The sequence below is a fragment of the Meles meles genome, chromosome 13, assembly GCF_922984935.1.
Source record: "Meles meles chromosome 13, mMelMel3.1 paternal haplotype, whole genome shotgun sequence".
NCBI classification, from domain to species: Eukaryota; Metazoa; Chordata; class Mammalia; order Carnivora; family Mustelidae; genus Meles; species Meles meles.
Genome location: NC_060078.1, coordinates 39565351 through 39592304, shown reverse-complemented (window position 1 = coordinate 39592304; position 26954 = coordinate 39565351). Strand labels below are relative to the sequence as shown.

Here is a 26954-nt window from a genome sequence, read left to right as displayed (position 1 = left end):
TGAGTCCCTGCCTGGGAAAACCCAAGCCTGCCAAAAGACTTTACCATTTGTTACAGCCAAACACCTGACCATAACCCTCTGACCTCCCTTTCCAGAGAGCATTTACTTAAAAAGAAAAAAAAATTTACAATTGTAAACAGTTTCTCTGTCCCTTTAAGATGTCTGTGCATCTCCTGAAACCCAGGTCTGTGCCAAGGACCTGAGAGTCACCCCTTTGAAGCACAACCCTCAAGACAGATAGGGCTCCTTCGCCCAGTCTCTGTGGGTAGGCAGAAGTTAATAAGCTAGCCGGTTAGCAGACACAGATAGGCTCATCACCTTGACCAATCCCCACCACCCACTTCAGTAATTTTCCACTTCTGTAATTCTGCTCAAGGCATCGCTTGTCTCCTGCCCCCCTCCTTCATCACCCTTTAAAATTCCAGTTACCTCTGCACAGAGCCCGGTCGAGGTCAGTCCCATATGGAGGCTTTTCCCCTACTGCAGTGGTCACCGAATAAATCTGTCTTTCCTGCCTTTAACGAGCACGTCCGGCTTTTCTTCAACTGTCTCCATTTTAACAAGATTCTTAGGCATTCTGCATGTACATTAAAGTTTGAGAAGCACTGTTTTATATTCATCATTCCCTCAAATGACTTCTAATAAACAGCCCTAAATGGTAGACAGGAATTACAATGCCCATTTTACTAATGAAGGAGCTGAAGGTCAGAGCTCCGCTCAGTCACACGGTTAAACGGGAACTGGAAGCCACTTCATGACGCAGTCACCATGCGGTGCCAATGGGAGAGAAGGGCACGCTGCACGCAAGGGCCCAGCAGTGACACTGTAGGGGAAGAAGGCAGGCCTGTCTTCGTGCACCCTCCCCGTCATGTCCCTGCAGGCTCTACTTATCTATAGTTGCAAGAGAACCGTTTTGGAAGCATGCCTTGTCTAGGCACCATGGTTGTCGAGGCACCATGGAATTCTTTTTTTTTTTTTTTAAAGATTTTATTTATTTATTTGACAGTGATCACAAGTAGGCAGAGAGGCAGGCAGAGAGAGTGAGAGGTAAGCAGGCTCCCTGCTGAGCAGAGAGCCAGATGCGGGCCTCGATCCCAGGACCCTGAGATCATGGCCTGAGCCAAAGGCAGAGGCTTAACCCACTGAGCCACCCAGGCGCCCGGCACGATGAAATTCTGATCAGAGTTCTCCTACCTGTGGCTGGAGTACCGGGAGCATGGCTGCTGGGGGATGAGTCACTACACTGACCCTGCTCAAGGACAGAAGAGGGTTGCCTTGAAGTCACAGAAGCCTCACCTTTCTCAGGCTTGTGGGCACATGGTGCTGCTGGCTCCGCTGGAAGTCAGAGCCCGGTGTGGCCTTAGTCCTGCACCAGTGGCTCCATGCTCCCTGCGCTCAACTGCTGATGCTCTCTGTGCTCACTGCTGATGCTCTCCTCTCTCCAGCTCTGACTGTCCCCATTCTTGCTTTCCTGGCTCAACACTGACTCCCCTCCTCCTGGCCTGTCTGCTTCATGGCCCTGTCTCCTCCTGGCCCTGGTCCCTTCTTCATGGAACTCCCATCCCCACCCCCCAACCCGGGCTTTTGTTGATCTCAAACTTGCACACATGACAAAAATTCAAATGTAACAAATCAGTGAATTAAATTATATTTCATCCTCTCTGTCCCTTCTCCTCATTCACCTCAAATTAGACTGAAAGACTATCAGTAGGAAAGCAGCTACCAATTTTAAATACCCGTCATTCCCCTAAGGAAGACAACGAAATCACTAACACAAATGACAGGATGAATTTCTCTGGTCATATGCAAACCTCTTAGAGCATGAGAAGTAGAGGAGCTCCCCCACCACTACCCCTTACCTCATACACATGGAGAATACTGATTGTTCATGCTCAATGTCTTTGACACCAATGATTTAAATTCAGCCATCATTATGGTGAATATTTTTATTGTTAGCTTTATCAGAAAAACTTGTATTATAGGCAATTTCTGATACATAATTTTATTAGAGCCAGAGATGATCACTTCTAGAAAAAAAAACCTCTGAGCTTAGAATGGAAGACAATGAAAAAACAGATTTCACTTTATAATTTACTTTTAGTAAGCCATCTGGAGCCTGCCAATTCCTTTGCATGAGTATTATTTTAACATTGTATAACAGGTCAATAGAAAACACACAAGCCCCAAACCTTCATATCCTGAATCTGCAAGTCAATCATTAACTTTTCTTAGATTTTTGAAAACATGAAAATAAAAGTCATTTCTGATAACAGCACTCACACACCATGTACGGAGGTGCAGCAGTCAAGGCTAAGCCTCGTATTTTCCAGGTTTTAGCTGAAATTACCCTTAATGATTTCTTAGATTCTTATCAGTCTTGTCTGGGGGCTATTTTGCCTTTGGGGGGCCTAAAGAGAGCACAGTATTAAAATACATTTATGATCTCTACTGACAATACGGCATGAGTGGCTTCCTAACTCTGGAGACATGAGTGGAGACACAACACATCCCAGGACGCAGCTAAGTGCCCCTGGTTATCCCTGAGCGGGGCAGTTTCACGTGATCACTTTGACTCTGCAGCCGAAGTCTGGGGTTGGATCTTCCTAGCAGCTTCCAGAACAGAAACTGGGTTCACTTTGTCTCCAAATTCTTTTTCTCGATGCTCCAGAAGAATGCCCTAAAAGGAAACAAGAGGGAACATCAGTCCCCACTCTGAATCACTCATTTGTGGTACAGACACAGTGGCAGCTAGGGCATCAGGGGCCAGAGATACAGGTCAGACCTGGCTCTGCTCCTGAGGGGTTCAGTTCTGGTGGCAAAACGGGAACAGGGAGGTTACATCACAAAGGGTGAGCTGTGGTACTGTGGGAGGAGGCAGTCAGGAGTGACATCTACGTGGAGGGATATGATGGGGTGACCAGGGAAGGCTTCACAGAGGATAAAGCATGGAAGGCAGTCACGTGTCTACAGGTAGAGGTGAAGTAAAAGAGCACACCAGGCAGAGAGGGTTGACACAGAATGAGCTTCCAGAGAAAAGCCTCAAGGTATGCAAGTGGAGCTCAGAAGTCAGACGGTGACCATCTGAAAAGGAGACATAACCTCTCTCGACTTCAGTTTTCCTAAGAACGCAGATGCAGCTCCTGACACTGTGAAGTAAAATGCTCCAAGACAGGGGCGCCTGGGTGGCTCAGTGGGTTAAGCCGCTGCCTTCGGCTCAGGTCATGATCTCAGGGTCCTCGGATCGAATCCCGCATCGGGCTCTCTGCTCAGCAGGGAGCCTGCTTCCTCCTCTCTCTCTGCCTGCCTCTCTGCCTAATTGTGATTTCTCTCTGTCAAATAAATAAATAAAATCTTTAAAAAAAAACAACAAAAAAAAAATGCTCCAAGACAGAGGATACACCAAAGTTCCCGAAAGTGGTAAAAAGCACAAGATAGTGTGTTTGAGATCGGTATTGAGAAACGCTTGTGAAAGAGTTCCTCCACCCAGGACATCAGGGAACTCATATTAACAAAACAAATAAATGTACAAACATCTATAAATATGTTTGCTGCACCATTATTTATAAAGACTTTTTAAAAAACCCCAAAAGTCCCACCACACTGAGGTGACTACAGGAAAGCCAATCAGGAAACTATATTTACGTGTCTAATAAAGCAGTATGCAGACATTAAAAATGCTGAGGAAGAATGACACGGAGGTGTTTGTGATACACCATTAAGTGAAAGAAGAATATCTAGTAAGAGATTTTCTTTAAAAAAAGGGGAGGGCTTCTCAGCTTAGCTCTGTTCTAGTGGGTTGTAGGCAGAGGCTAAGCTTATGGAATGACTCTCCTCACCTTCTACTGTTGCATTTTCAAATTTTCTATGTTGAAAACGCATTACTTCTTTAAAGTAAGCGTGCTTTAAAGATAATTATTATAAAGGAAATCCCCACTGAGGGGCAGCTAGCTCAGGGGCACTGTGAACATTCTGTGCTCCAGAAACCTGGAGGCAAGTCCTGAAGTCAGCCAGGCCAGCCCATCTGCCACCAGAAGGAAGAAGGCCGCGCTCCAGGGAGCACCAACAAAGTCAAACAACACACCTAGCAACACCGGGAATGTGCCAGCCTGGCTTGGGGAGCCTGTGAGCACCACATGAGTCACTGGCAGGCAAGAGAAGACTGCCAGGTGAGCTCTGCCCTGCCCCGGAGGCTGAGGGAAGGCGGAACTAGGGGGGAGGAAGGAATCCCAGTGCGCCAGAGCCAAAAGAGGCTGGGCCACTGATCCTCTCCAGAAGTGGCCTGCCCAAGTGCAAGGGTCTCTGGAAGGGGTCTTTGGGAACCACTGCTGAGGAGAGGCTCTGGGCAGGGGAAGGGTGCGGTCCATAGAGCAGGATGTGTCTGAGTTCCTGAGTTCCATTTCCATTGTACCACTTAGCAGCTGTGTATCTCTTGGCAGAGTTATTTTGTCTCATTCATAATTCATCTCCTTACATGTAGATGGGAATAAAAGTCCCTAACATCGCAGACTGGTTGTGAGGAAGATAGGAGATGGTACACAGGAGGAATCAGAACAAGGCGGGCACTCTCTGGCAGCCGTGATCACCAAGACATTTTGATGTATTTACCAGAAAGGAGGCAAATAGGTTCGTATTATATCAGACACCAATCCATGCGAGATTCTAATACAGACAAGCAACAGCAGTTACCAAGGTTTAAAAGAGAACAGAAGTAGAGCTTAAAATGGAAAGATTTCTATTCCTCCCAAATTGAGAGAAGTATGCAATGATTAATGTTAACAGTGAGATCCACCAATGCAAACAATACCGTCTTGTTACTGAGGAGGCCAAGTGTTAATGTCACGTCCAAATGTGGCAGAGACAGGACCAGTAATCAGGCCATCAGTCTTGAGGTCCTCCTGCTGGGCTCTGGAAACTGCATCCACTTCACCTCACCCCTGCTCTGCATCCAACTGGCACCTGCTGGTACTGCCTTCCAGCACAGGGGAGCCCCCTGGCTCAAGGCTGCCACAGTCTGACACGGAGTAGCCACCCCTGCCTCCTGGGCCCACAGGGTCCCTGTGCTGACTCTGAAGCCTCAGAGCCAGTGCCCAGAGCAGCCTGTCTGCGGAGAAGCTGTCACCTCTCCGGGGCAGTACCCCACAGGGAAAAGTGCTGTCTCCCCCCACATCTCCTTGCTGCTCCCCCTAGTTCAGGCTGTTTTTCTTCTTTCTCTCCTCATCCTTTTCTCTACTGTCCATCCCTGAAGACCTGTGAGAACTGCAGGGGAGTAAGTTCTTAACAGATTAAAAACAATGCTTTTGTTCAAGTGCTAAAGATGGAACTGGACATCAGGAAACGTGGACGCAGGCATGCGCTCACCTACGCCCCTCAGTCCCAAGTTACTGGCCCGCGGAACTCCCAGACCATCTCAGGACATTACTGTGATGAGTGAGGAGATTCGAGTGTGAGGTGGCTTGTGAGCAGATGTGTGATAAACGGTAATTCCCCTCCCTTCCCCTTCCTCGCATTCCCTGGCTTTGTGGAAGAAAGGCTGTAAGACTCCAAGTAGGGAAGGTCACCCCCCATATTTGGGGTCTTGCACCAATAGACACGGACACCCACAGATCCACATGTGAACAAGAGGAGTTTACCTGCTTTCCTGATCCCACCACAAAAACTCCCCCAAGGATGAAGCCTTCGCCTTCCAGGTTTCCAGAAAAGCCTCCATTCCGGGCCCGGAAGAAGTTGTACCAGACACCCAGACGGACAAACCCCATAAACATCATCTTCCGTCTCTGGGGACCGTAGAACCTTTTCTGCAGGACCAAGAAAGACAGAGCCCCTTTGAGAAGCCTGTATGCCTGCCTTCCCCAAGGAGGAAAGGTTCCCAATGGGCATTCATTCTCAAGGACCCAAAGCTTGCTGCTTCATGTCCTCCCCCCAAACTAACCCACACACAGCTCCCATTCAGGAGCACTCTCAACTTCCCCGGGGAAAGAGAACCCTGCGAGGCCAGCTTCTGACCCCAGGGCAGGCCCACATTGCAGAAACAGCTATGCAGCTTTCCACTCTGCCTCTAACCCCTTGCTGGAGACACATAGGGCTCTTGTGCCCAACAGGGTGCTAACAGTCTGACATCCCGCACAGGGGACAGCAGAGGGGAAAGGAATATGGCTGCAATGAAGGAAGGGACAGGGGCTTGTGCTGGTCCTCGCTGCCTGATGCTAGAACCCAGTGGGGCTTCAGCAATTTCCCAGGCTCCTGTGCCCAGGTCACAGTTTAGGAAGGGCTCAAGTAAAAACTGAGAGGACACCTGTCAAGCATCCCATCACGCTGTGCCCAGAGGGCTGCATGAGCTCTTCCAAATTCAGGGCAGCTGAAAGGGAGGTCAGCCTCCAGCTCCAGGCCAGACATGCCCTGGGCCATCGAGCTCTCCACACCTGAGCACAGTCCCCACCATCCTGTGTCAACAGGCTCACAGGAGACGCACCTTTTCATCCAGGAAGATCTCTCCTTTGAAATAAGGCTGGAATTCCTGCACTTCGGTCCTGATTTGTTCCTTCACCACTGCATACAGGGGGACTCCCAGCTCATCCAGCTTAGGCTTCAGGGAGGACAGGTCTGCAGCCTCCTACAGAAGACAGGGAACATCAGGGGCACAAACTCCTGTGGTTCTGCAGCCAGCCAACACCCGCTCCCCTGCAGGCCCAGAGCGGGGCTGGCACTGAATGTGGAAGAACAAAAGCAACAAGATGCCTGGAACAATGAAGGCCTGTGGAACCCAGCAGAAGCCTGGCCCAGCTGGGCCCAAGGCCTCAGCTGGAGGGTGTCAGGTCTCCTCCTCAGCCCAGGCTTCTTGTTCTCTCCAGGGTGGGAAGGGGAAGCAAGGATCCTATTAGGGGTATCCAAACCATGGCCTGGGCAGCATCCAGTAACTGAGAAATTGCCACCAAACACGGCCATCCGTAGCCACGACGCCCCTCCCCTGCACCTGACCAAACCAGCACAGCCTACGAGGCAAACTTCATTCAGGCCGTGTGAACAGCTGCCCTCATGCCTTCACTCAGCTGGCTCCCCACCCTCCAACAACCTTCCTTTTTCTCCTGTTCAAATCCCACCCTCCCGAAAGGGGTCCCTGTTCTGAAAGTTCTCCCTGGCTCGTCTAGCCATTGGAATAAAGTCCCAATTCTCTGTGCATATCCAGTCTTAATGCTTGGAGACTTTTTGGGAACTGAGTCTGTGTTTGACCACCAAGCTGAGCACGGTCACTTAAGTTCCCAAGTGTGTGTCATAGTTAGATGCCATGTTTTCCATTTCTTGTATCCCTTCATGCCCAAAACACGGCGGGATACACAAAAAGTACCAGATACCAGGTGGAAAGATTTGAAGGTGAAGGTGGATGGTGGGGACACTGCAGCTGGACAGATAAATTCAGACACCTCTCACTCACATGAATTACATGCTGGATGGAGAAAGGAAACTACTTCGTTGTTCAGAAAAAATTCTTCACAACTAGTGTCAGAATTAAAGAAACAGCAGCCCACTTGGCTCCAATAGAAATATGTTGCCGTATGGTAGCAACTATATGTAACTTTCTGTTTATTTGCTGGAACACACAAAAAGGACAGCTAAGGAAACAGAATCCATTATGAAGCACTAGTCAAGAGCTTCAGTGAGGGGCAAAACTTGCCCTACGGCAGAGAGGACTACAGGTCTGCTGCGGCCTAAGAGCACCCTGTGTGAGATAAAAGGATTTACTACTTTTTCCTGGGCTCTGTACTCTGGCGTGTCACGGTGCAAAGCCATGAAGTGGAGTCCTATACCTCTGGTCTGGGCCACTAAAATAACATAGACTGCCATCCAACATATGTTTTTCACAAAATGCTCTGCCAGGCAGGGACCAGGGCACAGACAAGCAGGTTATAATTAGGGATCTTGGGATCCCTAACTTGGGATCTTGTGGCTTTAACTGGCCTTGGAAATCCAGTCACAACAGGCTTCCATGTTGGTATTTGAAGGCATCACAGCCTTTGAACCAAAAGCGCTGAGTTTTTCGGCCTTACTTCCCATGGTAGGCAGAATAATACCCTCTCATGATATCCACATCCTAATCCCAGGAAGCTATGAATGTTTTGTCACAGGGTCAGGGGCATTAAGGCAGCAGATGGTTGCTCACCAGCTGACCTTAAAGGAGAGGATTCTGTATGATCTGGGTGGCTCCAACCGCAGGGGTCCTTTCAGTGACATGGTGATGCAATGTGAGAAAGACTGGACCAGCCATCGCTGGTTATAAAAATGGAGGACAGGGCCATGAACCAAGGAGTGCAGATGGCCACTAGCAGCGAAGAGGAAAGGAAATCACTAACTCCTAGAGCCTCTGGAAGAAGGAATGCAGCCCTGCTGACACCTTGATTTTAGCCCAGTGAGACCAACTTCAGAATTCCCACCTCTACAAGTGCAAGCTAATACATCTGTGTTGTTTAAAGCCACCAAGTCTGTGATAATCTGTTACAGCAACAACAGGAAATTAACACACCTCCCCACAGCAGTGTGACTTTGTCACAACCTGTCCCTCTACTTCTTCCTCCGTTAAACAAGTTGTATTTTATAGGGATGTGTGGGGGAGACAACAGGCACTGAAATGTCCTGAATGTGAGAACATTCTCTGTCAGCCCAGCCACACAAGCAGGAGAGAGAGCTCAAGGTTGAAAGGATGGTCCCAGGTTTATGGAGGACAATCAGAGGAAGGAGGATGACCATGTGGACAGGGCCAACGCTACCAGGTGAGAAGCAATACTCTCTCATTCCCACTTCTCCCTTAGGCAAGGCAGATCTCAGAATCTAGGTCTTCTGCCACTGACTGTGAACAGGACAGGTCACCAAACTCCTCTGGCCTTCATCTATCTGTAAAGTGACAAGGCTGGACTCTGCTTTCCCTTGATAAGCTTCCTCACTTATGGAGCAGGTGATCATGGCCTCCTGTTGAGGGGCCAACCTGGAGACCACCTGGTCAGCGAACTCCAAAATTTCACCAAAATCATGCCAACTGCATTCACACCACTGGCATCACGGAAACCCACTGAGCTGCCAATGCCAAGACACACAGTGCAGCACTCGGGGAACCACGTGCAAATCTGTGGCTCTCAGCTGTCCCGCAGGGACTCCAGTTGGGTGACCCAAGAAGAGGGGGACAGTCTACAAGTGTGACTTTGCACTTCTCACCCCCGCCACAGGTGAGGGCTGCCCATGGCTGAAGCAGTAACCATCTAGACACTGCATTTCAATAATCAGGTGCCTGTGCTGAGCATCAGCTACAAAGAATTGGACCAGTCCCCACCCCTGACTAAATGGGAAGATGGCCCCAGACACAGACAATCCATGAAAGCACAAGGGCCTGAGAGCACCAAACGAGAGTCAAGTGTGTTTGCTAACCCAAAGATATGGTGAGTTGTTAAATGCATACACACAGGGAATAAATCAAAAGAAATACCTAGAGCAAATAACAGTGATGATCAAAGATCAGAGTAGGCCTACAGGCCCTTAGTCCTGGCTGGAAATGCATTGGCCCCTCTTGCTAGAATCCTTTTCTCTGTACAGATCCTTGATGTACTCACCTCTCGGCAGAGGAAACAGCCTGGCCTGCGCACAGCCATTATCACGGCTCCGTTCTTTTCCCAGAGTTCCTTTGCTTTGAAAGTCCTTGGTTCTGGGGAGAAAAGGCAAGTCAGTATTCTCTCCTCCCAGCCCAGCTTGGTCCCAGCCATGAGACAGCTCATAAATGACACCAGCCTAACAGAGGACTCGGAAACAGAAAACAGGAACCACAGACAGGAACAAATCACCCTTCAGAGGAAGGACCCCATTGTAATCAAAATCTATTGGCAAATGCGAACATCCCAAACGAACATTTCTAGAAAAATGGCAAATTCCTTTGCTGGTAGCAGTGGATACTGTAATGATCCTTTAGGTTAAAACCTGAAAGAGATCTTACACTTTGATTAAAAAAAAAAACAAAAAACTAATTCTTCTTTTTTTTTTTTTAAGTATTGAATGGGAATAGATCAACAGAAATTTTTATGAAAAAAATTTTTTTAAGATTTTTAGTAATCCCTACACCCAACATGGGGCTTGAACTCATAATCCCAAGATCAAGAGTCACTCCACCAACTGAGCCAGTTGGGTGTCCCAAATTGATTTTTTTTTTTTTAAGGTAGGCTCCAAGCCCAGCGTGGAGCCCAACACAGGGCTTGAACTCACAACCCTAAAATCAAGACCTGAGCTGAGATCAAGTGTCAAATGCTTAACTGACTAAGCGACCCTAGGTGCCACCTTATGAAAAAAAATTTTAACCTAAATATATTAACTGCATGATTATTCACAGGAGAGGGTAGAAGATGGCCAGCAAGGAAATGCCTCAGGGCAGTATGGTTGTGTAGCTCAAGCCTGACCATGGTCAGATAGGGCCTACGTCCAGTGGGGTAGCATATGGCACGTGCCAGCTCCTCCCCAGACCTGTTTCCTCAGTCAAAAGTGTAAACATCCAGCAGCTCCACTGAGGCCGCAGGGGGCATCCAAAGATGGGTAGCAAAGTGTCCACCGCACTTTGTCTGTGAACAGAGCTCGCAGTGAGGGCTCAGCTGTAGCAGCTCTTCCCGTCCTAGCATGTCTCAGAGGAATCCGTGTCCCTGTGGGATGTTCTGTGGGAAAAAGGAGCGGGCTAAGGTCTGTAATCAAATGAGACTGGGGAACCCTGGGTTGAATACAGCCAAGCAGAGCTCTCCCCAAGGACTTCTTAGTCTCCACGAAGGTGACCTATGCTGTAAGTCTGCAGTCACAGTGCCTGCCTGCCCTTGACAAGCTTCCTCACTCACAGAACAGGTGACCATGGCCTCCTGCTGAGGGGCCAACCTGGAGACCACCCGGTCAATGAGCCCCAAGTTTCACCAAAATCATGCCAACTGCATCCACACCCTTGGCATCTCCAACCTGCCAATGCCAAGAGCACCACAGTGAGGCAGCCAAGGAACCACGTACAAATCTGTGGCTCTCAGCTGTCCCACAGGGACTCCAGGTGGGTGCCCCAAGAAGAGGGAGACAGGTAGGTCCAGTCTGCAAGTGCAATCTTGCGCTCCCCACCCCCATCCCGTGTGTGCTGCGCCACAGGTAAAGGCTGTCCATGGGTGTACCAATAACCATCCAGACACTGCATTTCAATAAACGGGTGCATGTGCTGAGCACCAGGAACACAGAATTAGATACACAGTGTTTCTCAAATGCGTCTGACCCAGGAGCTCTTTTCTGTGAGGATCCAGGAGACAACATCAGAAAGTGAAAAATGCTTTTGACCAGAAAAAGCTAAAATGTAAAACATGGTATGCAAGAAGATCCCAACTGCATACTATGTACACATGGAAAGGAATGTGCAAAAATAAAAATGAGTGCTGTTTCAGGGTAATGGGCTTATCAGTAATTTTTAAAAAGTTATTAAACTTTCCTAATGTTGTTATAGTACCTTTTCAATTAAAAAAAAAAAAAAGGAGAGAGAGAGAAAGTAAGAGTACCCTTTTATAAGGAAAAAAAAATGCGTAAGTCTGTATCCCAGCACCCTGGAAAAGTATGGAGGCTGGTGGGGTCGTGGCTTACCCTTCTCCAGGGTTTTCAGGTCTATGTCCTCCAGATACTCCAGCGTCGCTTTCTGGGACTTGGACAGAAACACGTCTGTGTTGGCCAGGAGCAGGGCCAAGGCAGCTGCTCCCAGGGCCCCCGCGCCAATGGACCACATCCCCATGGTGAAGAAACTCGGATCCTGGAGGAAAGACATTTCTGGAGATTGAGAGGAAGGAATGAAGAAGATGTTATTGCTCCCACTTTGAGAGAGCTGGAGTCTGGTCCCCATTCAAGCCTCTCGCTGGGCAGCCAACCCAGAGGCAGAGGAGGGGAACAGCGGTGTCAGAGACGGGAGAGGATGACTGGAGCAGAAGACAGGAGCGGAAGATGGGAGCAGATAATGGGAGCTGACAAGGGTCACTGAGCACCTGCTGCCACAAGAGCTTGGGAAAACAACAGACACCTAGAGGTTCCTGCCCCGGGAGCTCACTCATGGGTCAGGAGCAAGAACAGAGAAATGAACAGCCCTCTGAAATGTCTCTCTTGCCATTCTTCTCTTGTGCCCAAGGCCTTGGCCCCCTAGCTCTGTCCATGCTGAGCCCCCTGGAGGCAGCCTCCTTTCCTTTCCCCTCCCTGTCAGTGGCTACTCTTCCTTCATAGTCTGGGAGTGTCCACTATCACCTCCCTGTAGAGGCAGCTTTCTCTTCTTTGATCGAAAAATACTCAGAACACCAGTCACACTGTTTTTTTACTTTATCCTTCTTCTCTTCAGTTTGTGACTCAGAAACAGAGACCATACCATTCGCCCAGCCCCCAGGCAGTGCCCAGCAGGGCCTCACTCACGGTAGCATCACTCATGGTAGAGTCTCAGCACTTTCTCTCAACTGCGAACAGCTTTGTATTTCATTCATTATACAAATAAAACAGTCTCAGAATGAAAATAAAGCAAAAATTAAAAAAGAAGCAATACATAAAACCAGAGTCGATGAGAAAGTAAGCAGCCCCTGAACATCTAGCAGCTAGTGTATGACACAGATGAACAGAGACGGCTGCTAGTAAACACCAGGATCTAATAGGACATTCTACCCCGTGTCACTAGCACTACACACGTCTGCTGGATGAAGAGGAGTGGACCAAGAGAGCAGGCATTAGGTATAAAAAGAGCATGGTCCTAGGTGTCTGTCTGCCTCACAGGGGCTGGCCCAAGAGGTTTGCATGGGTCACAGGGCTCCGCAATTGCAGTGGAGTCCCACACAGGTCCCGTGGAACCCAGCCTTGTTCCCAGCTCATTCCTGGGGCCTCCCTAAGGCTTCCTCTAATTGGGTCCCTGGGACTAGAGCAGGTACCCCATCCAGCTGCCTTCTCCTGACAGCTACTTAAAATACTCTGTTTCCGCGGCCCTCCAGTCATCCTAGGGTCTTATACTGGGGCCTTCCTTCTAGGTACCAGCAGGACTCTGGGTAGAGATCACCGGGTACAGACCCAGGGTGTATGTGTGTGGCCCACCAACCAAAGACTTCTGTCTCCCCTCCAGCACTTGGCTGGGGAGAGGATTTCTCCAAACAATTAAACAAAGGCCCAGAAAGCCACATGCCACTGCCAGAGCTGGGGCTTCGAGGGATATACTGCCATAAAGTGGGGTTGGGAGTAATTTGGTGGTGAGGACTTTGGGAAAGGAGGGTAGGCCAGGTTTGTGTTGGGGTGGGGAGGAGGAATGACCAAATGAAAAGAGCATTGCAAAAAAGGAATCTAGCATCTGCATGCTAGGGAAGGAAGAAAAGAAGGGGAGGCCTGGGTGTGTGAGTGTGTGTGTGTGTGTGTATGTGGTGGGGGCAGGGTGCTGCTACAGCCCCCAGCACCTCTGATGGGAGGGGCTGGAGCTGGGAGAGAGGAGTTCTCACTGAGGCCTCCTGGAGGAGGCCTCGCAGCACAGGCATCACACTGAAGGGAAGATCTCATGCCTCATCTCAGGACTAAGCAATCATCAACTGCATTTCAGTCAGACCAGGCAGGCAGTTCACAACCACATGGAAGTTTGAGAAGCACTGTCTCAGAGCAAAGAATCCAGGATTTTGTGCTTGGTTAGCCATAAGCCACAGAATAAAGGCCAGTGATGAGGGCAGGCTGGGCTGGGAGAGCTGAGACCTCCAGCTTCCCTTCTCTCAGCTCACTGTGGGGGTCAGCGGGCCTCAAAGTGAGCCCATTTCCATGCTTCTTCCTGGAATGTCTGTCCTACCCTATCTGTTCCATTCTTCAGGACTTGGGACATCTCCCCAAGAAGGTTTCCTGGATGCTCTGCCTACCCTAGCTCGCTACCACTCCCAAGAGACACTTCGTACCCATGACACTTCCTGTGTGCTCCACACAAGATGTGGACCTACCTACCTTTGACACTGCTACCTTTGACTCTGAACAGCCATGCCCATGCAGCATTGTGCCTGCTTGGTACACAGTGAGCTCTCCAAAACGTTGCACACAAATGAATTCAATAGAACTGAATGATGAGGATGATGACTCATGGAGAACCCAAGTTCTTGGACCAAGCAGGAAAGAACCTTTCAGCCCATGGGCCGGCTTCCAGTTCTATTACGAGGCAAAGTTACACATTACTCAATTATAATTCATAGAACAATTAGGGGCATTCACAGAACAACCACAGCTCTCACCTGTGTGCTATAAACAGGAGATTCCCTAGAGCCTGGAACAATTTCTGCACCTCTACACACGTCCCAAACACCCCTGGACTTCTGACATGTGTGTATGATTCAGGAGCAGATGGCATGGTCTCTGATCACAGATCTGATAACATTTCTGCAGCAGCACACAAAAACCAGTTTACTCTATCCTACAAAAGGACTCGCTTCAACTCCTGAAACTTGAATGCACTGCAGGACGCCCAGAGAGCCTTACATTCATCTCCACATCCTCCTAACACACCACTGCTGCTCTTAGAGACCAATGGCTCCATCTTCCCACCAACAGCCAGTTAGCCTGTTTGCTCATGACTGCAAGGGAACAGGACTCAACTAGATTCAACATTTATTTCTAATCATTTACTCAGCACTGCCCTGTTCAATCAATGGCGATTTGGGAGGACATACAACTAAATGGAACACAATCCTCAAGGACACACAGGCCTAGTACACAGGTAACAGAAATTCAAATGGAAAGGGGAACTTGCTCCAAGTATGAACATGAAGCAATGGGGATGAGAGCCAGCTCCATCTGATCTGGGAAGCCAGAGAAGCCCAGAAGGATCTGGCTTTGGGGCTGGCATGGGACTCAGAGGGCAGAATGGAAGGGCTAGGCCCCACGTGGGCTGAATAAGCCTGGGAAAGACCAGGCTGGCTGGGGGTGGATACCGGTGCTTAAGGCACTGGGAGAATGCAAACTTCTATGTCCCAAAGGCCCTCCACCCCCCACCTCAAGTTCAAGAGCCAGAATACAAGATGTGGGTATTGTTTACCACCCCACTCCCACCTGGAGCTGTGCCCCAGAAAGTGTGAGCAGAGAACTACCCCTTTGAGGAGCGTGGACCTCATTCTCAAGCCCCGCAGCACTAAGATGTGAGAGCAGTATTAGCTTCAGAGGCCTCTCTGTGAATCTACGCCAGGGAGCCTCTAGCAGCTGGCACTTCTGCTGGGGTTAGCAGTGAAAATTTACCCCTGGAAACACCTAGAGAATGTGTAGGTCCAGGCTCTCAGCCAAGCCTCCCTGAACTATGAAGCATTCCCATCCTGGCAGATCTCAGAGCATGTGCCACTGTAACTCACTGCATAGTGAGAATGACTCGGGCTCCGGGATCACAGCTATTCCCAGGAAAAAGCGGGGAGGGGAGGGAGACCCTACTCTCTCAACAGAACAAAGCATTTTCACATGGGCCTCTAGGGCTATGGGATAGTGCTAAATGCTAAACCAGCATTTATCTGATGTCACTTGACACTCAGGGCCTAATTCACCCAACAGTGTTTGATGCAGATATTACCCCATTTTACAGCGGACAATTTGGAGAAGTTCAGGACCTTCTCCAGTGTCACTGAGCCTGCCGGGAGCAGTACTGAACTTGGACCCAGGTCACTACGACTCTAAAGCTGCAGTCATCTATTGTCATATCTTGCCTCCCCACACATTTTTTTCATTTGTGGGTTTCTGGGGGACAAGGAGTATGATTCCCCTTTGTCTTACAGAGCATTAAAAAAAAAAAAGATTAACTTGTTTTTTCGGTCATCAAATACAGCCAAACCATTAAAGGAAATTTACCATATGACAGATGTCTCTTCTCTGTCCTCCCCTTCCTATCCTCACCCGTTAAGAAAAAGGTCAGTTTCTCTGAGAGGTAACAGTAAGGTGGTTTATAGAAGGCCACCCCCACCTGACATGGCTACAACACTGGGTTCCCACGGTGGGACTTATCTGGTCTCCTCCTTTTCCACGGACGAAGGTGAAGCATGCTAACCGCACAGATGAACAACAGCTGTGGCCACTCAGAGTGGCAGCTCTGTTGAGGGGACAGCGTGCTGGTCGGGGGAACAAGACCCAGCTGGGCTCCCTAGGCAAAGCTGGGGACATCCCCTCTCCCAGTCTCATTTTCCTCCACTCCAAAATGACGGGGCTGGACAAGGTGAATGCGAAGGCTCCTTAAATCACCCCAGTGCCATCGTGTGCGTCTATCAAAAACAGCTCACTTTGGAGTCTGCACATTCTTGGGTCCCCATCAGAACTCTCCCCCCTTCCATTTCAGTTTCCAAAGTGCTTCTTCCCTGTAGCCCAGAGCGCCATGAGCCACTCCCCACCCAGTCCCGGATCCCCAGCCTCTGTAGTTCAAACCTGGGAGCAGGGCACTCACCATCCACAGCGACCACACTCCCGCTTCTGCTGACAAAGAGGCGAACCCAGCAGGAGCAGGCGGGAATGGGGCTGCAGGGGAGGGCTGGAGGCGGGGCTCTGGAGTCCCGCCTATGGCCTCAAGCTCACTCTCTCACACCATGGGCAGGACCAGGCCACCCAGAAACCCCGGGGGGCTCCTTCAGCTGTTAATACTCAATCTCCAGAAAACATCAGAATGGAGAGCTGCCAAGGCCCCCAGCCCTTCAAATAGCTGAACAAAGTTTGAGTCATTCGCAGTCATGCAGATTGTAACATTTATCAAGTGCCAGCAGACCTGCCCTGCCATCCGGTCCAGACGAATGAAGTGAAGGCCTTAACACCGCCCACGTATCCCACTAGCTGAGATCAAAGAGAGATGCCCCTTTCTCCATGGCTCCTTCTGTGGCCTGCTCCTTGCCCCGTCTATCACCCCACACCCAAGAAGTCAGCAGGCACACGAGACTAAGAGTACTTGCTCTTTGTTCTTTACCGACCCCCCCCCCCCCCAGCCTTCCTTTCTGGTTCTTCCACTTAGTGGCTCCTCTCACCCCACCCCTTCCTGGGCAACCTCACCTACTTCCAGTGCTTCACTCCCACCCCTTGGTATTGACTTCCAGGTTCTGACTGCTGTTCCTGACTCTAAGTTATCACTTGGAGGTTCCGGAGGTCATCTCTGTGGCACCACGTCCAACACTGACCTCTGCTAGAGTCAGGGTTTCTTCCAGAGTTCCCCAGCCAACACACGCATCTGGCCGACTGCTCAAGCCAGAGCTGAGAGTGGCAGCCCACTCCTTCTCCCCTGCTGCCTGCCTCTAGTCAGTGAGGAAGCTCTGTCCACCTGCGGAACATGTTTGCCCCTGTCCTCTCCTCAGCCTCACTGCACCATCCAGGCCCAGACCCCTGTTACTCTGTGCTGGTCCACTCTGCTAAGCACAGAACAGGCTTAGCAGGAGCCAGGTCCTCTCCAGCTCTCTCCATGCTGCAGCCAGAGTGACAGGAGAACACCCTGGCCCACTCACATCCTTGCCTGGTCTTGGACTCTCCAAACTCCTCGGCATGGTTGACGGGGCCCATCACAGCGAAGCCGCAGGCCACCATTCTGACCAGTCCATGCGCAAGGACCATAACATGTCTTGTTAGGCCTCTGAACTGTTGCTGTGCTCTTTCCTTTGCCCAGGATGCCCCTCCCTGCCATGCAAACGATGAGAAGGCCCGGCACAAATAACACTCTGTCTCCCAAATGCCTTTCTGAAAGCCCCAACTATCAACAGTTCCCTCACCTCTGATTATATAGTGCATGTTTGTGTGTCTGTGGATACGCACACATAGCTTTGCACACCACACAAGCAAACGGACTGTATTTTAGTTACTGGCATGTCTGTGCACACACTATGGTGGAGCATTGGAGGGCAGCGGCTGCTGTCTTATTCATCGCTACACTCCCAGCACTTAACACCAATCCTGCTCATCAGTGGGCCGTCGATGTCCACTGAAATTCTCTGAATTATTACTCTTTAAACTCCCTGTTGCAACTGATTTGGAGGTACCCAATTTCAGCTCAGTAACAGAAAGTAATTTTGGACAGGGCTGGCTTGACCTTGAATCAAACACTCAAGTGTGGGGTTTAGGTGATCTTGGGTTGGGTGCTAGCCCCACTGCCCAATGGCAAGTCAATCTGACACGAGCTGTGAAAACATTCTGTACCGACCGAGGAAGGAACTAGCAAATTTCAGGTTGTCCCAATTCTGACATCCAAAGATCCTGAAGTACCACCTGGCTTCAAGTGCAGGGTTCGGACATTCCAGAAAGCCATGGGGGCACCTGTGGCCAGTACTCTCCTGTGGGATGTGCGCACGCTCATTCCCTGCTTCCCCAGGCCTAATTCCAGCTTGTCAAGTAGCTGCCTTTGGCCAGGAACTGATCAAGTCTTCCTAAAACAAAGTATCAGCACTAGGTGGGATAACTCATGCCTGAAACAAGTACAGACAGCATCATAGTCTACACACAGAGGGTACATCTGCCCAGCCGAGCCCCACCCAGGGAAGCCTCCCTCCCCAGAATGAGCTGGCTTGGGACAGGCTGAAAGGAAGAGAGGGGTGCTGAGGAAGGCAAAGGAAACTAAGAATGCACATGGGCTTCCTCACCTCCAGCCCTCAGTGAACGAGGCTAGAAGGGATGTTTCATCCTCCTTCTTTGCTCTCCTAAACCTTCTCCTTCCCTCAGAGCTCTGGTCAGCCCCTCCTTCACTGATCAGTAAGGAAACTAAGGCCCAGAGAAGGGGCTAGATAGTCCAAGGTCACATGGGGGTAGGGCTGGTCAGTGGCTTTGCTTGGACTCAGGTCTGGGTCTCCCAACCCCAACCCCAATCCATGGTTATTTACCCTGCACTGGACACTCCTGCAGAAGCTGGAACAGTGTGGGGTAGGGGTGGGGGAATCAGGGTTCAGGAAGTCTGGGGTGGGGGGTTGTTCCTGAAGTCAGCTCAATGACCTGAAGAAGGCTGAAAGCAAAACTGCTCCTGAACAGGGCCTGGGAAATCTGTGGCTAGAGAGAGCACCAGTCTTTCCCAGGCCCAGCGCTTTGCAAGCAGCTTACAATGCAAAGCCAAATGTTTTCGTAAGGGTCACACTGCCCATTCTCAGAGGCCATTCTGCACCTCTCCTCTCCACAGTAACAAGGTCCTATCAATCCTGGATGACAGAAGGCTAGGCTTAAAAATGCCAGTTTAGCAGCCTGGTGACATGGGCATGCAGGGCCCCATGAGCAGTAGGGGATGCATTCCCACCCACCCTTGTCATCAAAGATCATGGACCTAGCCACTTGCAGTGAGATCTCACCTACTTGCCTCAGTCTCCAACTTTTTGTTCTGCTCCTTGGGGTGACCGTCTGCCCAGCTCTGGCCCAGCTGCCTTCTCAGATACCAGAGTCAGGAAGTTCTGAACAGATGCTGAAAGCAGAACAAGAAGACATAATCAGCTACGGGGAAACTCAGACAAACACAAATCCTCTGATCAGGGATTGAAGCTACAGAGCCCCCCCAACATATGTGACTATTCTGTCCCTGACTTGCATAGCGGGCCTCCTGACTGGGCTCAGAAGACTAGCTCCATCAAGTTATACAGGTGTGGATGGGAGGGCAAGGGAGATACCACAAAAGACCCTAGGTTTCTACTCTTTGAGAGGTCACCTTGTCCTTCAGGATCTCCTTCCTAAAAAGAAGGGAACTTTGAGGGGTGCCGGGAAGAATATACAAGAGCAACATACAACACAATAAAATATTGCAGAGTACTTTTATTTCTTAGTACTGCAGAATCTTCTTTGTGGGGCTCAGATTCACTTGTTCCTTAAGGGTATGTCATTTGAAGAATATAAACTTCTCCAGCTGTGCCACCCCGGGTATACTACAGATCTGCCTCCTGGGCATAACTCTGGGTCTGGAGGGAACACTGGCTGGTCTCGGGCCCCTCTGGCCTAGCTGTTCACTCTACAATGCATCTTCCATGCGGTGCCCGTCACCACAGCCTTCTGCACTCACAGCACCAGGGAAGGCAAAGGGCACTGTTCAGTTGAAACCTCCCTGTGCCAAAGACCACTGAGCGCAAAGGTGATTCCCCCAGCCTCTGTACAGTTGTTGCCACACAAGCCTCAGGAGAGGGCGGGTTGGGAGTCTCTCAGCTCAACATTCCACAAAGAGGCAAGAATTTGGCTGGCAGGAAAGCTGCCTTATTTCTGAGATACTGACAGAGCCTGGGGTTTCAAGCCCCAGAATTCTAATCCTAATCAAATTTTCTGAGAACCAATTATGTGACACAAGCTGATAAGACAATCATCAGAAATGTCTTCTGTACCCCTAGGGAACAATGCATAAGATCTCAATGCAATAGCATGCCCTTATAGAGCAGGAGGATATGGGAAAAGCCACACCAAGAATAAGTAAAATCTACATCAAATTCCTACAGGTCGTAGAACCTGGACAAGGCATTGTTTTTCAACAGTAAAATGTGAATGATTCCCGAATTACCTTCTTCGGAGTTGTAACAATCAGAAGATTAAATGTACAGATGGTGCAGGGTGCCTGGGTGGTGCAGACAGTTAAGCAACCAACCCTTAGTTTCGGCTCAGGCCCTGATCTCAGGGTGGTGGGATAGACCCTGTGTGGGGCTCCTGGCTGAGTCTGTTCAGGACTCCCTCCCCCCTTTCTAAAAAATGAATCTTTTAAAAAATGTACAGATGGTACTTTATAGTCTACCTTACAAAGAGCGACATAAATATGCGGTCTAATCCTTACTCATTTCCAGATTAGTCAATGATTGCTCCTAAAATGTAGTTTGTACACAAAATGGAGGGTTTCTGGCAACTGGGTTGTGTTGCAAGGAGTCAGGGTTTGCATTCTGAATCCCAATTCTTGGACTCCAGGACTGGGCTAGAGCAGAAGCACCCAAGCAGGTTCCTGGACAATGCTTTTTAAAATAAATCCTAGGTGATACTTCTTTTTTTCCTCAATCACCTACCAAGTTCAAAGGAAAATACATAGAAAGTTAAAAACAAAAACAAAACTAAAGTGAAGTCTAAGTAATTGAGCTGTGGAAACAGCGCGGTCTGGAAGGAAAAAATGCCCCGAGTCAGCTGGGTCTGAACCCCAGTCCAGCCTCGACTCCCTGGGTGTGCTCCCTCCCCAACGCCCACATCAGGCTGGGCCTTAACCATTTTTTTTCTCCCTCTCCTTCACCTCCCCGCCCTGCAACAAGAAGTCAGATCCGTGCCTTGTTCATCTTTTCATTCCCAGACTTCAACACGGGGATTTTTAAATGCGCACTTGGACTCTTTCCAGTTGTCGGGCGTGTGTAAATTTTACGGGAAGGAGGGAGCAGGTGTCTGAGATTCAGAGGAAACCGTGGCCCCATAAAACGCACGAGCCGAAGGAAGCAAGCGCAGAGCCGGGGAGCCAGGTCCCTCAACCTCTGTCGGTTCACCTGCGGCTGTTCCGCCCGGTAACCACCGGCAGCCCCCGGGCCCGCCTCAGGCTCGGGCCCGGCGGAAAGGACGCACCAGGGCAGAGTCTTTTTCGCAGTTCTCTGTCCTAACAATTCCGGCAGGTCATGGTCACCAGCCTCACTGAAAGCCCGGGAAAGCCCGGGAACAGAGACGGGGACGGGGAAGGGGCTGGTTCTCCGTCAGGTCGGCTCCGGCTCCGGCCGCAGCGCCGGGTCTTCGGACCCCCAACGCCGGGTTCTCTAGCGGACCGCGGCGCGCCGGGACGGGAGACACGCCGTCCGCCGCGGCTGTGGTGAGGGCTGTCAGGGGCCTCGCAGGTGCGGCCGCGCCCCGTCGGCTCGGAGGGAGCTTCCAGCCCACTTTGGAGGCGCCCGAGAGGCCACCCCGCGCACCGCCGACCGGGTGTCGCGAACCCGGCCCTGCCTCAGTTTCCTCACCTGCGCCGCGAGGGGCCCACCCCCGCGGACATCACGTGAGCGCGCGCAGCTAGCACCGCTTTCCCCCGCCCGCCTGCTTCGGGGCCGGGCGCCGGTAGCCTTCCCCCCGCCCTAGGGATCCAAGAGGTGTCCCCACGCCTGCGCTTCTCGGCGCATGCGCCACCGTGCCTCTCCCATGTGACCAGCCCCTCTCTTCTGGTAGGAGCTCGGGCTCTACGGCCCCTCCTCTTCCGACGGTTCCCCACCCCCTATGGGAGGAGCCCCGGCTCTGCGGCCGTCCCACTTCCCTGGTAATGCACCCGGGGCCAAGCTCATCTTTGATTCTATGTGACTCTCGGGAAGCTCCCACCTGCTGTTCCTGGTTCTCTACTAAGCTAGCTAAGCGCTAGCTTAGCTCAGTCCTTCGTGAGTAGTGACCCTAGGCCCCTGACTCATTGGTTAGGGGCACTGCCTGGAGCAAAAGGGGACTCTGGACTGCCTTATTTGGATCTGAAAGCACCTGCCCCTTAGCCGTGGGTCAAAAATACCTTTCAGCTCAGCGATTTTTTGAGCGTTTTTTTTTTTAAGATTTTATTTATTTATTTGACAGCGATCACAAGTAGACAGAGAGGCAGACAGAGAGAGAGAGAGAGAGGAGGAAGCAGGCTCCCTGCAGAGCAGAGAGCCCGATGTGGGGCCAGATCCCAAGACCCTCGGACCCTGACCCTAGCTGAAGGCAGAGGCTTTAACCCACTGAGCCACCCAGGTGCCCCGAGCGTTGTTTTTTTTTTTTTTTTTTTTTAATGGACTTTTTTTTTTTTTTTCCCTGTGGCATAGGGATGAGGAATCTTTACGACCGATGCATTCCGATGACTGCCCTTTCAAGCTTTAGGGACAAATTCAGAACTGCTAGCCCTTGACCCCATCTCACATTCTCTTTCCCCCCAAATCCTAGCCATTGGGCAGAGGATAGTGCCTGATGGCCTGGAGCACCAGCTCCTGGGATGTTGCCGGACTCCTACTGGAGTCCAAGTAGCATGGTCTAGTTTGGCCCACACTTACTCATCCATTCACTCATTCTTTTACTCCTTATATATTAAGTGTCCACACTGTTTTACGGAAGTAGGCTGTTGGGAGAACACCTTTTCAGAGACAGGAAGAACTGACTCACAATACAACACTTAAAGTATCACTAGGACAATGGGATGATCAGTTACAGTGTTGAATGGTGTAGCAAAGCAGGGCTGACATGCCCACCTGTCAGGGGTGGCCATCTGCCTGAATGCCTTCCCCCCACTTCACCTGGGAACAACCTACTGGTGTACAAAGTCCAAAAGCTTCCCTCATTGATCTCCCTGATCTCCCACTCAGTCTCTAGGTTCTTAGTAAGCTTATGGACCTAAAGGGTCTATTCAAGAGGTCTCTCCTTGACCCAGACTGTGTGTTCTTTTGTTCATCTATGGGACCCTAGAGTCTGGCCCAGGGCCAGCACCAGGACATAAATGGGAAGTGTTATGAAAAAGAGGGTGTTTCTAGACTGGGAGCGAGAAAGATCAGTTTAGGTGAGCACGTAGGCTTCTTGCAGTAGGCAGATGTTTGATTTGAAGGCCCAGATTCTATTTGGTATAATTTGGTACAAGGTGAGTATAGTCATAAGAAGGCAATTTACCCCCAGATGAACTTTCTTACTCCTGTCTCATTCCTCCTCACCCCATGAGGGGGTAGGGAAGAAAGTTCATTTTCTCCATCCTGAAATAGTATGTTTGGTCAATAGTGAGGAAGGTTACAAGGAAGAAGGGCCACTCAGAACAAAACAGGAAGTCATTTCCTTTGGGTATAGGTCCCCAGAGACTGGCCATTAATGACAGAACCATTCAGGGGTCACGAGTAGCAGAATCCCGAGGTGGGAAGCTCCCTCAAGTTTCAGCTGAGATATAATTACCAAATGCAAAAATCCATGATTATATTTACACTTCTGTAGCATTCCAAAAGCTCTGAACTTCAAAAAACCAGGCTAGATCTGATAGCTAATTAACACACTCCTCACACTCTTGATTTGTCCGAGAAGGTACAGGCTGAACTCATTAAAAAGCAGTCATCAGACCAGAAGAATAAGTTATGGGCAAGTAGGCACAGGAAAGGAAACTAACAAAGCTCAAGGATTAAAAACAAAAACACCAATCTGCCAAGTTTTAAAGAGAAAAGCATCTAAAAAAATAAAGAGAGAAGCAATTCTAGCTTTGTAAAGACCCTAAAATAACCTAGATTTTGAATTTAAGTGAGTCGACATTCAGATTGACTGGCTTTGTGACAACTTCTATAACTTTGGCATGCTATCCTCTTGACAGGGGCTAGGAGAGTGTTTTGTCCTTCACAAACCCCCATAGGGCAGGCAGAAAACATTGCTAGCAAGAGGCAGATGTGGGTAAAGACTTGTGACTCTTACACCATCACAGCTACTTCTAGATTCAGCTGGCTTCATCTGCTCACTCAGCAGTGATCCATGCCAGCAGTATAACACAATTTTTTAAACTGATTGGTCCTGCCGTATATCTGGGCTCAGTGAGAACAGTTTATGAAGCAGCTAGCATTAAAGTGAAAATAAAATTAAAACGGTGCTTGACATCATCAGGCCCAGATTCTCATTCTGTGGATACATGAAAGTGTAATCAAGATCTAGAAATGCATGAACCACAACAATGTGCACACATCAGCTACAAATATCTTTTTTCTTACTTCAAAAAGTATATAAAGATGCCCTACTTCCACAGTGTGCCTCACAGCCAAGCTTTTAGGGTCTTCTACAAGGAGTCCTCAATAGACATAACCAATGGCTTACCAGGTGAATCAATGACTGACGGGGGGCTGAATCACTTTGTCCCCAAGTACGGCTGCCTCAAGAGTCCCCACTCATTATCATTTGCTCTATCCTTTCACATTTACTGAGGCTTCATTTGGCTAGCAACTTTGATTTGCAAGAAACAGAAAGTCCAACTGAAACTGTCTTGAGCTGAACCATAATGTCCCCAGTGATCCAGGTTCTTTTGCTGCACTGCTTTATGTTATCCCTGTGTTGGTTTCATTTTAGGGCTGGTTCCTCTTGTGATCTTAGGATGGCTTTCAAGATCCAGCAAGTGGAGGGGCAGTTAGACCCAGAAATGAACAAAGCCCAGAGCCTCACTCTGACTGGCCAATTGCTGTGGCGGGGGTATGGCCGCTCTCTGATTGGTCTGATCTGGGTTAGTTTCCATCTCATACATCATTGTGTGCATGCTTAAAAGAAACCCTAGAAGTGAAATAAAGGTGGTAAGGTGTTCCAAAGCAGTCTCACAGGCAAAGTCTAACTCTTCCATCATTTTTGGACTCAGAGTCACTGACGTTTGCGTGTGTCACACAATATTATCCTTTTATTGTTAGGAACACTGGTGATGGAACCTTTCTTAAAGAGAGCTCCACTGTTGTCTTCTGCTCAAAGTTGGCAAGAAGTTTTGATAAATAGATGTTTGACATCGTAATGATAATCTTTCAAAACACAGGAATTGATGACATTACCTCTCATTGCTTTGGAATTTATCTATTTCAAGAGATTTGGCAAATTTTCCATTGCATTACAGTCCTTTTGCATGCATCTTAGTATCAAAACGGAATAGATTTTATTTGATGTGGGATTGGGGGTGGGGTGAGGATAGATTTTTTTTTTTTAAGATTTTATTTATTTGATGGAGGGAGAGAGAGAGAGATCACAAGGAGGCAGAGAGGCAGTCAGAGAGAGTGAGAGGGAAGCAGGCTCCCTGCGGAGCAGAGAGCCCGATGCAGGACTCGATCCCAGGACCCTGAGATCATGACCTGAGCCGAAGGCAGCGGCTTAAACCACTGAGCCACCCAGGCGCCCTGAGGATAGATTTCATTCTTAGTTTTATAAACCTCTTGATTATTGCTTTGCAAGAAAAGAGAAAAATGAAGTCATTTCTCTGATGACAAATCTCCTTTGCTAATACCAAATTTATGTTCCACTGCTATCTATATGAATTTCTTCATTCACAATAACTTTTTCATTTGAGTGCCAAATCATAATGTAATCTTTTGGAAGATTTTTATACAGCAATTAAACTTAACTCGTGGAGCATAAAAAATGTGCACTTGTAACTGAATGCAACTTAACTAATACAGAATTCAAATTTTATAAAGAAACATAAATGTCTGAGAGTAGTTATGAAAGATACATGAAAGAACAATGAGGCAAAATTTGCCTTACCAAATATCAAAATATGCCATAAAGTCATTGTAATGCAAATGAATATGGCAATTGTCTAAAAACTCTGCTTTAGCTATAGTTTCTCAATCATGGTATGAATTTATTTCTCCTTTTTTTTTTTCTTTTGCTTGAACTTAAAATTGGTAGAGCCAGAGAGTAACAATGGGATCTAGGATAAGGAAACTAAGGCTGGTCACATGGGCAGCCAATCATGTTCACATGATTGAGTCTCAACAAAAACTGTGGACACCAAGGCCCAGGTGAGCTTCTCCAGTTGCTAATACTTTGTTTGTGTTTGTCACACATCGCTGCTGGGAAAGTCACACTGTTCATGACCTCACAGAGGACAACTGGAAGCTCTGGGTTTGGGACTTATTTAAACTGCCCTCTGAATCTCTTTTTTTAGGCTAATTTTGATCTGTATCCCTTCCCTATAAAAAAAAAAACTATAACTATGAATATAACGGTTTCCAGTGAGTTTATGAATTCCTCTGGTGAATTACTAACCCAAACATGGTCTTAGGGTCTCTGAACTTGCAGTTAGTGTCAGAAGTCGAGGTAGTCTGTGGATCGTGCTCCCTTAAACTCACTATCCTTGATAAGTTTGAGGGCATCTGGGTTATGCCAGCATGGTGAAACCAGTTAAGAACTTTTCTATTGATTTGGCCTATTAAATTCTATGTTTCTGAAACAATACTCATTTCAACTAAGTTTTAAGATGTATTTATTTAAAATCATTCCCTAATAATTTTTGGAAATCTCTGCTTCATATAGTTATAGCCTATTTCTCAATCCAGGGCTCAATTTCCTTGTCACTTTTTTTTTTTAAGATTTTA

General features: G+C 49.0%; 1 protein-coding gene across 8 annotated transcripts; it reads right to left on the bottom strand.

Annotated features, from left to right (window-relative positions):
* Nucleotides 1-1931: 1931 nt before the first annotated feature.
* On the bottom strand, nt 1932-22041 carry PRXL2A (peroxiredoxin like 2A). 8 transcript variants are annotated; one of them, XM_046026831.1, is made up of 7 exons: nt 21885-22041; nt 19290-19399; nt 11623-11802; nt 9594-9685; nt 6470-6610; nt 5631-5795; nt 1932-2677 (listed from the first exon to the last, which is right to left on the bottom strand). In XM_046026831.1, exons 3-7 carry the CDS (start codon nt 11798-11800, stop codon nt 2564-2566), a joined length of 690 nt encoding a protein of 229 aa, XP_045882787.1. In that variant the 5' UTR covers nt 11801-11802; nt 19290-19399; nt 21885-22041; the 3' UTR covers nt 1932-2563. The 8 variants fall into 8 exon arrangements, with proteins under 8 accessions (XP_045882787.1, XP_045882793.1, XP_045882786.1 ...); XM_046026837.1 differs by having other exon boundaries at nt 11623-11785; XM_046026830.1 differs by having other exon boundaries at nt 19294-19399.
* Nucleotides 22042-26954: the final 4913 nt, after the last annotated feature.

Excerpts from the sequence above, each read along its gene's own strand:
- PRXL2A (XM_046026831.1), bottom strand. The coding sequence starts at position 11,800 with ATGTCTTTCCTCCAGGATCCGAGTTTCTTCACCATGGGGATGTGGTCC. Across the intron at positions 6,611-9,593 it reads GCTGTTTCCTCTGCCGAGAG|GAGGCTGCAGACCTGTCCTC; the intron begins GTGAGTACATCA and ends TGTCTTCTGTAG. Across the intron at positions 5,796-6,469 it reads AGATCTTCCTGGATGAAAAG|AAAAGGTTCTACGGTCCCCA; the intron begins GTGCGTCTCCTG and ends TTGGTCCTGCAG.